The sequence below is a fragment of the Dendrobates tinctorius genome, unplaced genomic scaffold, assembly GCF_039654945.1.
Source record: "Dendrobates tinctorius isolate UK_male_01 unplaced genomic scaffold, ASM3965494v1 ptg000016l, whole genome shotgun sequence".
Taxonomy (NCBI): domain Eukaryota; kingdom Metazoa; phylum Chordata; class Amphibia; order Anura; family Dendrobatidae; genus Dendrobates; species Dendrobates tinctorius.
In genome coordinates, this window is record NW_027361684.1 from 4,790,580 (window position 1) to 4,805,440 (window position 14,861).

At 43.9% G+C, this 14,861-nt stretch overlaps 1 protein-coding gene across 1 annotated transcript in view; it reads right to left on the reverse strand.

Annotated features, from left to right (window-relative positions):
* Positions 1-2,878: 2,878 nt before the first annotated feature.
* The window catches only part of SPATA22 (spermatogenesis associated 22), a 41,643-nt gene continuing 29,660 nt past the window's right edge, over positions 2,879-14,861 (reverse strand). The window contains exons 5-7 of the mRNA XM_073565288.1: positions 11,291-11,420; positions 3,888-3,985; positions 2,879-3,122 (exon numbers count right to left, since the gene is read on the reverse strand). Coding sequence (XP_073421389.1) covers positions 2,928-3,122; positions 3,888-3,985; positions 11,291-11,420 — 423 coding nt within the window. The 3' untranslated portion in view covers positions 2,879-2,927. The remainder of the gene's footprint in view (positions 3,123-3,887; positions 3,986-11,290; positions 11,421-14,861) is intronic.

Here is a 14,861-nt window from a genome sequence, read left to right on the forward strand (position 1 = left end):
GCCGAATTTGCTTTGAATAATAGAGCTAGTTCTGCCACTTTGATGTCACCTTTTTTTTGTAACTTTGGGTTTCATCCTCGATTTTCTTCAGGGCAGGTGGAGCCCTCTGCCTGCCCAGGTGTTGACACTGTGGTGGAGAGAATGCACCAGATCTGGGACCAAGTGGTGGATAAGTTATCTCTCTCCCAGGAGAAGGCCCAGCGGTTTTCCAACCGACATAGGACCATTGGTCCCCAGTTTAAGGTTGGTGATATGGTGTGGTTATCATCAAAAAATATTGCTATGAAGGTGGCTTCTCCTAAGTTTAAGCCTAGATTTATTGGACCTTACAAGATTGTGGAGATTATTAATCCGGTCTCTTTTCGTTTGGCTCTTCCTGTCACATTTAAAATCCATAATGTGTTCCATAAATCTTTGTTGAAGAGGTTTGTTGAACCTGTTGTTCCGGGGGTGGCACCTCCAGACCCTGTATTGGTTGAAGGTAACATGGAAAATGAGGTAGAGAAAGTACTGGATTCCCGTCTGGCTAGACGGAGACTCCAGTATTTGGTTAAGTGGAAGGGTTATGGTCAGGAGGATAATTCCTGGGTCTCTGCCTCTGATATTCATGCCAAACGATTGGTGTGTGCCTTTCATTGGGCTCACCCTGATCGCCCTGGTGGCGTAGTTGAGGGTTCGGTGACCCCTCCTCAAGGGGGAGGTACTGTTGTGAGTTCATTTTCCCCTTCATTACTGAGGCCCGAGGAACTCCCTCTTCTGGTAAAGAAAGGTAGTGAGCCTGATTGTCAAACACCTGAGGCTGATGATGACGACTGGCTGAGTGGAGTTACGGACTGGATATAAGGCTGTCTACGCCCTTCTGCCCTGTGGGTGATTTCTCTGTGGGATCCTTGGAGACCAGTCTGAATTCCTGCTCCTCCAAAGCTAAGTTTGCTGCTCGGCCTTTTGCTTTTGTGCTTTGACTTTGTTTTTGCTTTGTTTTTCTGGATTTCTGCCATTCCCTTCTGGGGTGTGCTGAATTCATTTAGCTCTGTCTTCTGAAAATACCTGAGTGCTGATTCAGTTTTTGAAGCCTAGCTGCTTCAGGGCCTTTTTCATATCAGCTGGTTGGCTTTTGTCTTTGATAGGGTTTTGGCAGATTGCAGACAGCAGCCTTCCTGTCCTTTCCTATCTAGGTAGTTTTGGGGCCCCGTCTTTGCTCAGTCTATCTTTCTGTCTGTGTTAGTATTTTCATCTTGCTTCACCGTCATTATATGTTGGGGGCTGCCTATTGCTTTGGGGTCTGCTCTGGGGCAGTTTAGATTTCCCCTTTCTTTCTTTAGGCCTATGTATTTCTCCGGCTGTGATCGAGGGGTCTAGGGCATCGTAGGAACCCCCCAAGGCTACTGCTAGTTGTGTTGATAGGTTCAGGGGTCTGCAATCTGATAGTTGCCAACTTCTCTGGATTTCTGGACTTAGCTTGTATTTCTGCTTTTGCCTCCTACGGTGACTCATTCATAACACATCACTACATTTTCTGAGCCTAGTCGAGCACATTACCGGAATCAGCATTCCTTTCCCCACGCACCCATATTATTTAACCTCCTCCAGGACCCTGCATTATGGAGTTATAAAGCATAGCTAACAGGAATTACATACGGTAGGCATATTTGGTCTCGATGCGCAGATAAAATCCAGTGGAATCCAGTAGCGGCACAACCAACCTATTCCGAACTTTGGGCACAAAGTTATGGGCCATCCACGATTCTGGACAGAAAATCTTATTCTCAGACATGGGAGGAGGGAGGCCGCCCGCCCAGGGGAGGCAGCAGAGAGTGGGAGGGTACAGCCTAGGAGATATAAGGCAGTCCCTTATTTTGGACTGAGTTTTTCTAATGGCAGGATACGTTAGCTGAAACAGCCAGGAAAGCCTCTAAGATTTGGACCTGTGATCCATCAGCGCCTCCCTGTGGTCACATGCTATATAACACGGTAATTGCAACCTATCTATACCCTATCCTTGTACTACACTTGTGGCTGTATACCTGTATATTGTTCTTGTAAATATATAACTGTATATATTTCTAGTGTGCCTTTTCGGCGATTAAATATAAAATTAATTTTGAGCTGCTCTTATCTTGAGTCACGAATCCCCATACTCGGTTGATTAATTATACGCTACCCGGGTTGGTTTCTGACCTGATATAAGCCTGTTGTCGGATGGAGCTAGTGTTGAAAGAGGAACTGGTCGAAGAATACCGTATTGTTTTAGTGAGAAACTCTGGCAGTGACGGCCGGGAGGTTTAAATATATATCCCCAGCCTGGACTGGTGATATATATCCCCCCTCACTGGGAGCGCATAACTCGTACCTATAAGGGAAGCCTTTCCGGTGACTATTTGCTCTCATTGCAGTTAACTGACTGACCTGGAGCATGTGGCTGCGCCAGAGAGCCGATCCCTGTGGGTCCATCTCTCCCCTCCCCCGAGTGAAGTCGATGCCTCCCTTCCCCTGTGAGATCCCTCACACCGTTTATAAACTGAAATAAGTGGGGATTTTGTTTCAAAGCAGCAGGACTTCGCACTCACTTCTTTAACCCATCTATAAAGGTCTTGTAAAGTGACCCTGTCCCATGTCAAAGGTGCTTTTTCTTATTTTTTAGAGAATGGCTATTGTAATGCCTTGATTGAAACACACCATGTAAAATGACACAGATCTATTGAAGACAAGTGTTATACACATTAACTGAATATATTTGGTTATTTAACAGAAATAAACAACATTTTTATTACTATAACACCCTCATTTCAGAGAGAATATACATCACACATTTCTAGATAGAGTGTGGATATTACATGTCAAACTTTAGGTTTAAATTGTAAAAACAAAATAACGTTGTGTAATAATCCGTATTCATCAAATTGAACATTCATTGACAGGTCTACATCTCACTTAGTGTCTTGCAGACTTTCAATGCACTTCTCCATCTCTTTATCAGCAGCGATGATATATTCTATGAAGTCCTGCTGTTCTGCCGTCGATGCAGCTCTTACAGAAACGCACTTAAACATGTTTCTTTTCTGGTCATAATTCCCCATTGCTCTATGATTTCGGCCTCTGATTAATCTTGGCAAGTCCCGGTCCTGAGATACAACATAAACATGTGCATTTCTATGGAATGAATCAATGGCTGTATCTACTGTAAGTTACATTTCATCTGGAATTATAAATAACGTCTAAACGGTAACAGACCCCCACTGTTCTGATATTGGCGCCCTATCAAAGGACCCCTTTAAGAACGCAGAAGTATGGTGCTTGAATTACTACTGCTCCAATGTCCATAGGACTTGCCATATTAGAAATTGTGCATAGTCACAAGAAAACAAATCACCTCTAAGTTTAAAAAAGATTTAAAGAGGTATCAGTACTTCAGCAAATCATGGTTATTTATGGTATAAAGAAACATTATACAATTTTTAATATATTTCTGTTTCAATTAATCATGATTTCAAGTTCAGGGTATTTGTCCTGTCATAGGATGGACACATGGAGCATGGCTCATTAAAAAACTCCAATACCTGTACTGGAACAAGCTATGCACCGATGCCTCCATCACATGACAAGGACAGATTTTTACTCTCTGAAATTAAACTCAAAATTACTTTGATATGACTACAAAAAGAGATCTTGAAAACCATAAAAAGTGATACTGAAAGTAAATAAACAGGAGAAAGTGCATAACTTAGCAAACAATGAATAACTACTGTTTGCTGGTCAGATGAAAATTATTTGTGCCCTAACTTTAGAAATAAGATTTAGAAGTGTTGTAAATTTATCAAGGTATCAGCTTTTCTTTAAACTCAAGCCTAAAAAAAAACCTGTAAAGAATAGAGTATTAAATTACTTACAATTCCATAAAATATACATTGAGCGTAATTCTTGCCATCCCTTAGAAGGAAGAGTTTTGATCCGTGGTCACCTGAGGTGACAGCAGAGTCTAGGGTCGCTGTAAACAAGAGAAACCGGTGTTTTAGCTGACATTTGTATTGTATTAAATATACAGAGCAAAGTTTCAAGAGTTTTCTTGAGAAGGTCACATCAATGCAGGTAGAAATACAGTATGATGTTTTCACATAAATGTTTGGACAAAAAGAAACAATTTTGTATGCTTAAAAAAAAAAAAAAAAAAAAAAAAAGAAAAGGCAGTACCAGGTTCCTGTATTGCTTCGTAAGTGGTTTCCCACAGTATCAGGTAGATGCTGTAGATGTGGGGTGGAGGAGGGGACGATGACACACATTTGGTGGAGCTGTCACATAATAAGAGATTTCTGGACTCAGGTAATTCAAAACTATTCAAAAAATAACTTGTCTTTCTGTTTCCGACTCTCCTGGATCATTTTTGCTCTTTATGATCCCAACTAGTTTCACCAGATACAAAAGATCTTTAGTAAGTTACCTTATACAGGTGGCTAATAATATCACTCTTCGTCACTGGAAAAGTACTTCTCCACCTACTCTGGAGGAGTGGTTCTCTGAAATAGACCTTCTAAATCAGATGGAACATTTGATTGCCCAATCCCCCACTGACTGTGATAGATACTGTGAGACTTGGAGAGACTGGATTGAGTTCCAGGAATCCGATGCCTACCACCTTTCATCAGACTGATGTGACCCACCCTTTCTTCCGATGCATTTTTTCTCTTTACTGACTATGCTCTGCAATGGTCAGCGCCTGGATGCGCTGTGTATGCTTTCTATTGGATTTTAGTAACCTCATAATTGGAATATTGATGGCTTAAAATGTTCCCTTCCCTGTCCTCCTTTTTCTTCCTATAACTTGATGTTTTATTGGATGTTATACTCATATTCTATGATATATTGATACTAATATTGTCCTGTTTATTCTTTTTTAGTATTTTTGTAATTGGAAATGATATAATCTTTCAATTAAAATTGAATTTTGAAAAAAAAAAATGGCTAAAGCCTTCTATTATAATTTTTCTGTGTTTTTTAGGATTCACTCCTGTTTTGGGGTTTTGCCACGCACTGTGTGACAGTGCACTGCCAAACCACAAGCCCAGATATTCAAATTTATGAACAGAAAACTGGGTATTGCACAAGGATAGAGTTTGATCTCTTCCTGATATGTCCTGTTCACCAAAGGAAGCTTCTGGAGAAGGAGCCGAGATAGTGTGGCCTCAGAAAACATTTACACACTGCAGATGTGGTCAGTATTCTGCATCTGTTTTCTTGAAGCCAAAGTAAACCGCGTAAACTGTAGTAATCTGTGTATAAAAAAAGCATATTTCTCCAATCAGACCCTACAAAACAAAAGATCTAAGGCTTCTTTTACACTTGCCGTGTTTTTCCTGGCCTTTTTGCGGCCCCAATGCATTTCTATGGGGCCGCAAAAACGGCCTGCAAAAATTAGTAGGAAGGCCGTGTTCCGTATTGCCATGAGGGCCGTATCTGTGGCCGTGAAAAAATATCGAGCTTGCTCGATATTTTTCACGGCTTACGGACACGGCTGCAATGCATTTCAATGGTACAGCAAAAACAACGTTAAGTTATTTTTGCGGCACACCGTATTTGCGGATCACCGTTTTTTCCCCTGCTATTTGTTATAACGGAAAAACGGCGATCCGAGGTTTTTTGCGGCCCGTTTTTGCGGAATACCGTGAAAATCACGGCAATACGGCCCGCAAAAACAGCCCATAAAAACGGGCCGCAAAAAACACGGCAAGTGTAAAAGCAGCCTAAGTTCTGACTGGTATACAACTTCCCAATAACGGATTTGGCAGGTGGTCACAATACTATATTTAGAATAAGTACTTTATTTAGTGAACTATAAGATGTACTTATTAGTAAGAAAAAAATCTTGCTAAAAAATTGTGCATTACAGTCCGGAAGCAACTTCCAATGATAAAGGAGAATTGTGACAGTGTCCTTCCCAATCACTGAGAGAATTACAATATGCAGCAACAGAGTGATATATGTCTCTTCTTGTCTGACCCCGATTTGTCTGAACAGTGCAGGGCATGAAAGAAACCTGCCAAGACCTGAACATCACTTCAGTTGAAAGGTCCAGACTTGCTGAAGGACCTTTCTGGTCATCTAATCAGTCACATGCCTGGAGGGAACATCAACATGCAGTAGTCTATTCACAAAGTGCAGCAGTGGTTTGTGTTGATGATGTAGCAGAGCCGTGTGTTTTGATGTAGCATAGTTGTATTTGTATATACAGCAGAGTTGAGTGTGCGTGTAGAATTCATGCAGCAGTGTTGTGTATATGGGTGTACTGTAAAGCTATAGCTGTCTAATAAATGTAGTACAGAGAAACACCAACAATACACCTATTACCTCCCTATTCTATCCTAGAGCATTACATTTTGTGGTATCAACCCCTCCACTTTACACCATCAGTGAAATTTTAATTTGTAGGAAATATGTTTTTACAATTTCCTGCTTTTTAAACCTAGGGTGCTTCTTATAGTAAAATGTAGCCTATAGTCTGAAAAATATGGTGATTAATATGAGCACTTAAAAAATAAACCTGTTTTTGCACTTAAGTCGCTACTACTCTATGATACTGACTGGCTAAATCAAATGAAATGGAATTACTAGTACATTGCATCCCACTTCATCCCAAACCTCACCATAGTCTTCATTCCAACCCTAACCCATCTCTTCACCACTAACAACTGGTGTTTTCCTCTCATGCTTCAAACATGCCTCAATCATACCCATGCTCAAAAAGCCCTCTCTTCACTCATCCTCCGCATCTAGCTATCGCTTCATATCACTTCTCCCCTATGCCTCAAAACTACTAAAACAACATGTCCATCTTGAACTGTCCTCTCACCGCTCTTCCTGCTCCCTCTTTTTTTTGTTAAATCTCTTATTTATTGAGTTTTGTATTTTAAATTACAGAAGGTACAATAATCATATACAATAAGTACCGTTAGCACTATAAGTACCTTTAAGGGTATAAACAAGCCAAACATTAAATGTTCATATTTAAAGAAATATGATATACAGCTAGTAAAAGTATAAAGAAGAAGCATTACATTACATCGTACCACTTCAAGATCCTCTTTTTCATATTGACATGACCCTTCTGCGTTTCCATTAATATTAATACTAGTATCCATATATTTGTTCTTGTTTTTGTGAACCACATAAATGGATAAGCATATCTAGTATATTTGCTATTAGTAAGCTTATAGAATAGGATAAGTATTGAACCTCCCGTGTAATCTAGACGAGCGGGTCAAGAAATACCCATCCTACCCACATTTGATAGTATAGAAACAACATATATAAGAAAGGAAGGAAAAAGAAGAAAAAAGGTTGATATAAGAAAAGTTAGAATTGACGAAAGAAGGAGAAAAGAGAAAATTGGAGGAATAAGGGAAGGGGGAAGAGAAAGGGGGGACGAAAAGAGAGAGTGGATGGGGGGTGGGGATGGGATCGGGGCAAGGGGAAATCCCACACCACCTTTTGACCTGTGAGGCTTCAAATGAACAACCTCTGGAAGTTAGGGGAATTACGGAATACAATCCATTCACACCAAGTCACATCGAATTTATCTTGTGTATTAAAGCACTCAGCTGCCAGCTCTTCCATACGAAAGATCATAGATAGTTCCTCATACCAATCTCGTATAGATGGTTGTTCTGTCGTTTTCCAGAGCCTCGGGATAATTGCACGAGCCGCGGCTATGCAAAACCTTAAGATGTCTTTTTTAATGTGGTTCGGAGAACCTGGGAGCATAGACAGTAGCGCCACTTCAGGGGTCCCCACAATAGTTATACCTGTAATCAACGTATAATTTCTGAAAACTTTATCCCAGAAACCGCGTATCTTCCCGCACTCCCACCAGATATGTAGCATGGTTCCTGTCTCTGCGTCGCAGCGCCAGCACTTATCAGAATATGAAGAGGAAATTTTGCTAAGCTGGCTTGGACAATAATACCACCTTGTTAGAACTTTATAATTTCTTTCCTGCGCTACACATGGGGATGACATGAAGTGAGTACAAAAGAAGCTCCCCTTCCAGTCCTCCTCTGTATATTCTCTGCCCAACTCTCTCTCCCAAGCTAGTTGATAAGAAAATTTTTCCTTTTTTGTTTCTAAAATCATATTCCGATAGAGCACGGATATTGCGTGTGCCGGCGGCGAGCTAGCAAGGAACAACCTTTCAAGCGAGCAAGGAGTAGAGCGAACTCTGCATGGATAAGTTGCCGATGAAAGAAACGATCTAAGTTGTGCAAACTCAAGCCAATTCACCTGTAAGAAAGGCGCCCTCTGACGAAGCTCGGTAAGGGTAGGGATATTCCCATCTGATAGTATCTGTCCCAATCGGATCCCCTCCACACTCGTCCAGCCCAGGAACGCCCGCCTGTTTATGCCCGGTGGAAAGTCAGGATTACAAAAAAGAGGCGCTAATGGGCTAAGGGTGCCCTTAGGTATGTAAGTGCATCTGAATGTATGCCAAGTCTTCCTGCTCCCTCTTTGACCGCTTACAATCTGGCTTCCAGTTGCATCACTCCACTGAAACTGCCCTAACTAAAGTCACCAATGACCTATTAATCTCCAAGGCCAAGCGGCACTCCTCTGTCCTCTTCCTCCTGGACCTGTCCTCTGCCTATGACACAGTGGACGATTCCCTATTACCACAGACCCTCTCATCTCTTGGCATCACTGACATGGCCCTATCTTGGATCTCATCATACCTAACACACCGGACATTCAGTGTCTCCCACTCACACACCACCTCCTCGCCGCGCACCCTATCTGTCGCAAGGTTCAATTCTAGGGCCCCTGCTCTTCTCCATTTACACCTTCGGCCTGGGACAGCTCGTAGAGTCCCACAGCGTTCAGTATCATCTCTATGCCGACGACACACAGATCTAAATATCTGGACCAGATATCACCACCCTACTAATCAGAATCCCACAATGTCTGTCCACTATTTCATCCTTCTTCGCTAGATTTTTAAAACTTAATATGAACAAAACAGAATTCATCAACTTTTCCCCCATCTCACTCTACTCCCCCAATGGATCTATCCATTAAAGTAAACGGATGTTAACTCTCCCCACTCCCACAAGCTCGCTACCTTGGAGCAATCCTTGACACTGATCTCTCCTTCAAACCACATATCCAAGCCCTTTCCACTTCCTGCCAACTTCAACTCAAAAATATTTCTCAGATCCGTACATTCCTCAACCAAGAATCTGCATAAACCCTAATCCATGCCCTCATCATCCCCTGCCTTGACTACTGCAGCCTCCTGCTCTGTGGCCTCCCCTGTTAACACTATGGCACCTGTGGCGCTCCTGAGGCTTGAGTCGCCACAGAGGTACTGCACCTCCTCCTGAGGTGTGGTGCCCCACCATCCTGGTGGGAACTCCTAACCACGCTTCAACACTTGCATCCCACACAACATGGTAGTTCAGCAAAGCCACATTGCGGCTCCTTGCTTAGAGAAGTAGCAGAGCACCTTTGGTGGTTCCCTGCTTGGAACACGAAACGTGCTGGGAGGCGGGTGGAGTTTAGAATACATAAAGAGCGGGAAGAGTCAGTCAGTCAATGAGTGGGAGAGAGAGAGTCACTCGGAGAGGAGTGAGAATCCCTGGAAGAGGGATGGAGGAAGGATTGCTGCAGCTGCCTCAGTGATCTGAGCCAGCTGGCACAGGAAAGGAAAGAAGGAGAAAGACATTAGACTGAAACCTGACCTTCTATGAGAGGGATTAGTACGGAATGAAGGAGAAGTTCTAGAAGGCCTAGAAGTTCTAAGCGCAAGGCCGGGGCTCGGTCCCCGAGGTTGTATGGATACTGAAGGTCCTGCAGCAGACACCGGTGGAGTAGTGGGCTGTAAATGCACTACTCCCATCTAAGACTTGGGGCACAACAGCAACTTGGATAGTGAGCCGGGACTCAGGAGTAAGGAGTCCCCGAAGCAGCGCTACAGCTGTCTGCCGTACAAGTAGAGTTCTTGGGAACATCTGTCAGGAGGCACTCCAGTGTAACTCAGTACTAGGAGTACTTCACTTAAAGGCGCTATAGAGGAGACGTTCAGAAAGGTACATGTTGGCGGAGTGCTGAAAGGGAGCATCCTATCGTGCCTGGAGGTTGACTGAGCCCGGGACCCGGAGGACACAGCACGGAGGCAGGCATCTGTGTGAACTGCAGACTGTGAGTAAAGCTTTGGAACTACATGCCCTGGTGTCCTTCACTTATTTCCGCATCACTACACCCTGCACTACTACATCTGGGCACCGGCCTCTACACCGCCTGTGCCTCTCCTCCATTGCTACATCTACGCTGCCCTGGGACTACAGCTCCACCTGTGGGGAGCTTCACCATCTTGGCTGCAACCCACCACCAGTCCCAGAGGATCTGCATGCAGCATCGGCCTAACACCTCACTTGCCGAACACCACAGGTGGCGTCACGAACTACAGTATTCATAAACTTAATGTCATTGTTCATTCATCCCCTCTTTGCCATGGAGCCCCAGGGCCACGGACCGGGTCACAGCTTCCGTGACAACTCCCATTGAGATCAACGGGCCCGGTACTGAGCCCCCCGCTAGGCCCTGGTGGGGCGCTCCACACCCCTCCAATCTATTCTAAACTCCGCTGCCGACTATTCTACCTGTCTCCCCCCGCTATTCCCCAGCCTCCCCCTTCTATCAATCCCTGCACTGGCTCCCCATTACCCAAACACTCCAGTTCAAAACCCTAACCATGACATACAAAGCCATCCACAACCTGTCTCCTCCATACATCTGTGACCTCGTCTCCCGGTACTTACCTGTACGCAACCTCCGATCCTCACAAGATCTGCTTCTCGGCTCCTCTCTTATCTCTTAGTCTCACAATCACATACAAGATTTCTCTAGCGCATCCCCTCTACTCTGAAACTCTCTACCACAACATATCAGACTCTCACCTACCGTGAAAACCTTCAAAAGGAACATGAAGACCCACCTCTTGTGACAAGCCTACAACCTGCAGTAACCACCGATCCACCAAACCACTGCACGACCATCTTTACCCTTGCCTACTATATCCTCACCCATCCCTTGTAGATTGTGAGCCCTTGCGGGCAGGGTCCTCTCACCTCCTGTACCAGTCATGACCTGTGTTGCTAAAGATTACTGTACTTGTTTTTTATTATGTACACCCCTCCTCACATGCAAAGCGCCATGGAATAAATGGAACTATAATAATAAATAATATTAATAATAGTACATCAGACTGTAATAATATAGACACTGTATCATACATCTAAATGACACATACCTATTACTTCAAATAACAGAGGGATTCTGTCACTGTACTGACTCCAGTGCTTCATGCTTTCTATTGACGCAGATAGGATCCTTAAAGAATTAATCTTTTCTTTAAAAGTCATTTGGTAAAGAGGTATAACCTTAAAGGAGACATAATTTTATCAGTGACACATGTAAAATACCTTAAATAATAATAAAGAAAAAATCAGATAAAAAAAGAACTGGCAACATGAGCCACAACAAAGCAAAAAAAATATGAGAAAAGCATCCCTTCCCGACGCAACCAATTTTTATTTTCTAGATTTCACTGAAGCACCCTCATGGCAGGCATGAGGGCCTTCAACACATCCCATGGCAGCCCAATGAATGGATTGATTGGCGCATCCCATGTATGCAGACTTTAAATGCCACTGTTAGGGTGTGTGCACACGCTGCGGATTCTGCTGCGGATCCGCAGCGGTTTTGGTCCTGCGGATTCGCAGCAGTTTCTGCTGCGGTGTACAGTACCATTCTAACCTATGGATAACGAAAACCACAGTGCAGACGGTGCGGATTTGCTGCGGTTTCAAATCCGCAGAAAGAATTGACATGTCAATTCTTTCTGCGGATTCCGCTGCAGGCTAATCCGCAACCTGCGGATTTTGCTAAATCCGCGCGGAAGAATCCGCAGATCATTCCGCAGCGCGTGCACACACCCTTAGAGCTTGACAGAGACATTTAAGGGGTTTACAGCATCGAGCATAGATCAGCTCTCTTCACTTTAGTTAGAGGCAGATTCCAGCTATTTTAATACTGCCATCGTCTACCAGAAATAGTGTTCAGCTCCTTCCATACACTGCTACCGATTTGTGCCATACATGTACAATGGATAACCCGAAAGGGGCTAAAAGAAGAAAATAAATAGTCTGAAGAGAATTAGCGCTTTTTATGCCATACTGAATAAATATGGTAGACAAATCCTGTACCATAAAACATAAGGCCTACAGCCTGCAATGACCCTGCTACCTCCCTCTCTCTCACCACTACCGGTGATATCACCTCAACCAACACCGGAACTGCAGCAACCCACCAAGCTACTGTCTCCTGCCCCACCATCCTGTAGCATGTAAGCCCGAAAGGGCAGGGTCCTCTCTCCCCTCTGTATCAGTCTGTCATTGTTAGTTTGTTTACTGTAAGTGATATCTGTAATTTGTATGTAACCCCTTCTCATGTACAGCACCATGGAATCAATGGTGCTATATAAATAAATAATAATAATAATGTTGTATCAATAAGAATGTAATCCCAATAATAGAAGCAAGATTAGATTTGTGATCTAAAGTAAATCGAGAAATTAGCATGAAAGTAAAAAGATTGTAAACACAGATAAAAAAAAAAATTAGTGACCACCCAAGTTACTCCAATCTATAGATTTCCTAACCTATAAATTCAAGGTCACAATTAAAAACTGAAAGGCAAAAATGGGACACATAAGTGAATTTTTACCATTTTTTATGCAGTAAGTTACCCATTTCACTGTTAATTCATATGTTTCAGAAAATACATTTCTGCAAGTACTTCACATAAGGCCGGGATCACACATGCGAGAAACTCGGACGAGTCTCGCATCCTAATACCCGACACTGCCGCCGGCACTCAGATCGGAGCGTGCGGCTGCATGTATTTCTATTAGGATGCGAGACTCGTCCGAGTTTCTCACATTTGTGATCCCGGCCTAAGACTGATTGAATGTTGCCAAAATGTACCTGTAATCAGAGGTTACTATGATCACACTCTGATCAGAGTTTAATCAGAGTTTGATCAGAGTGTGATCTGCATTATCGACCCGATTGTCTCAGAAGAGAGATTACCATATATACTCGAATATAAGCTGAGATTTTCAGCCCATTTTTTTGGGCTGAAAGTCCCCCTCTCGGCTTATACTTGAGTCATATACGCCAGGGGGTCGGCGGGGGAGGGGTGTCAGGTCATACTAACCCCCTCCTGACGCGTCTCTGCAGCCCCCCCTGCTTCTCCCTGGTCTCCCTTCCTTCCTTCAGCGGTCACACGGTACCGCTCATTAAACTCATGAATATGCGCATATTCATGAGTTTAATGAGCGGTACCACGTGACCGCTGAAGGAAGGAAGGGAGACCATGGGAGAACGGGGCTGCAGAGACCGCGTCAGGACGGGGTAAGTATAGGCTATATTCACCTGTCCCCGGTCCATCGCTATTTGCTGCTGTCTGATGTGTCCTGTCAGTGACATTCAGACAGCAGAGGGTGCGGTGACGTGGTTAGCGCGCGCCATGCCCTCTGCTGCCTGAACGTCACTGACAGATGACGTGGCAGATAGCGGTGAGCAACGATGGACCCAGGACAGGTGAATATCTCAGGTGCCGGGTCCTGAGCCAGCAGCGACACCGACACCTGGCCCCCAGCGACGGAGAGGTGAGTATGCAATTTTTTTTAATTTTTATCTGCAGCAGCAGCAGCATACAGGGGCATAATGTATGGAGCATCTTATGGGGGCATAATATATGGAGCAGCATATGGGGCATGATATATGGAGCATCTTATGGGGGAACCATATGGGGGCATAATCTATGGAGCAGCATATGGGGGTATAATCTATGAAGCAGCATATGGGGGCATAATCTATGGAGCAGCATATGGGGGCATAATCTATGGAGCAGCATATGGGGGCATAATCTATGGAGCAGCATATGGGGGCATAATCTATGGAGCAGCATATGGGGGCATAATCTATGGAGCAGCATATGGGGGCATAATCCATGGAGCAGCATATGGGAGCAGCATATGGGGGCATAATCTATGGAGCATCTTATGGGGGCAGCATATGGGGGCATAATCTATGAAGCAGCATATGGGGGCATAATCCATGGAACAGCATATGGGAGCATAATCTATGGAGCATCTTATCGGGGCAGCATATGGGGGCATAATCTATGGAGCATCTTAAGGGGGCTTAATCTATGGAGCATCTTATGGGGCCATAACATTTATGGAGCAGCATATGTGACATGTTATTCTATGGAGCATCTTATGGGGCCATTAATAACCTTTATGGAGCATTATATAGGATGTATTTTGTATGGAGCATCTTATAGGGCCATCGTGAACTGTATGGAGCATTATATAGGGCTCCTGATTCAATATGGCTATTCAAAAACATTTATCCTACTGATGTCTCAATTAATTTTACTTTTATTGGTATCTATTTTTATTTTTGAAATTTACCAGTAGCTGCTGCATTTTCCACCCTAGGCTTATACTCGAGTCAATAAGTTTTCTCAGTTTTTTGTGGCAAAACTAACCCCTTTCCTACATTGGACGTAATATTCCGTCCATGTGACCTGGGCCCTAAGTCCCATGAACGGAATATAGCGTCATAGCGATCAGCGGCGCCCATATGGTGAGCGCCGCTGATCGCGGCCAGGTGTCAGCTGATTATCACAGCTGACACTCGGCACAATGTGTCAGGGGCGGTCACAGACCACCCCCGACACGTTAACCCCTTGCACACCGCGATCAAACACGATCGCGGCGTACCGGGGGTTAAAGGGAAGCATTGGCAGGG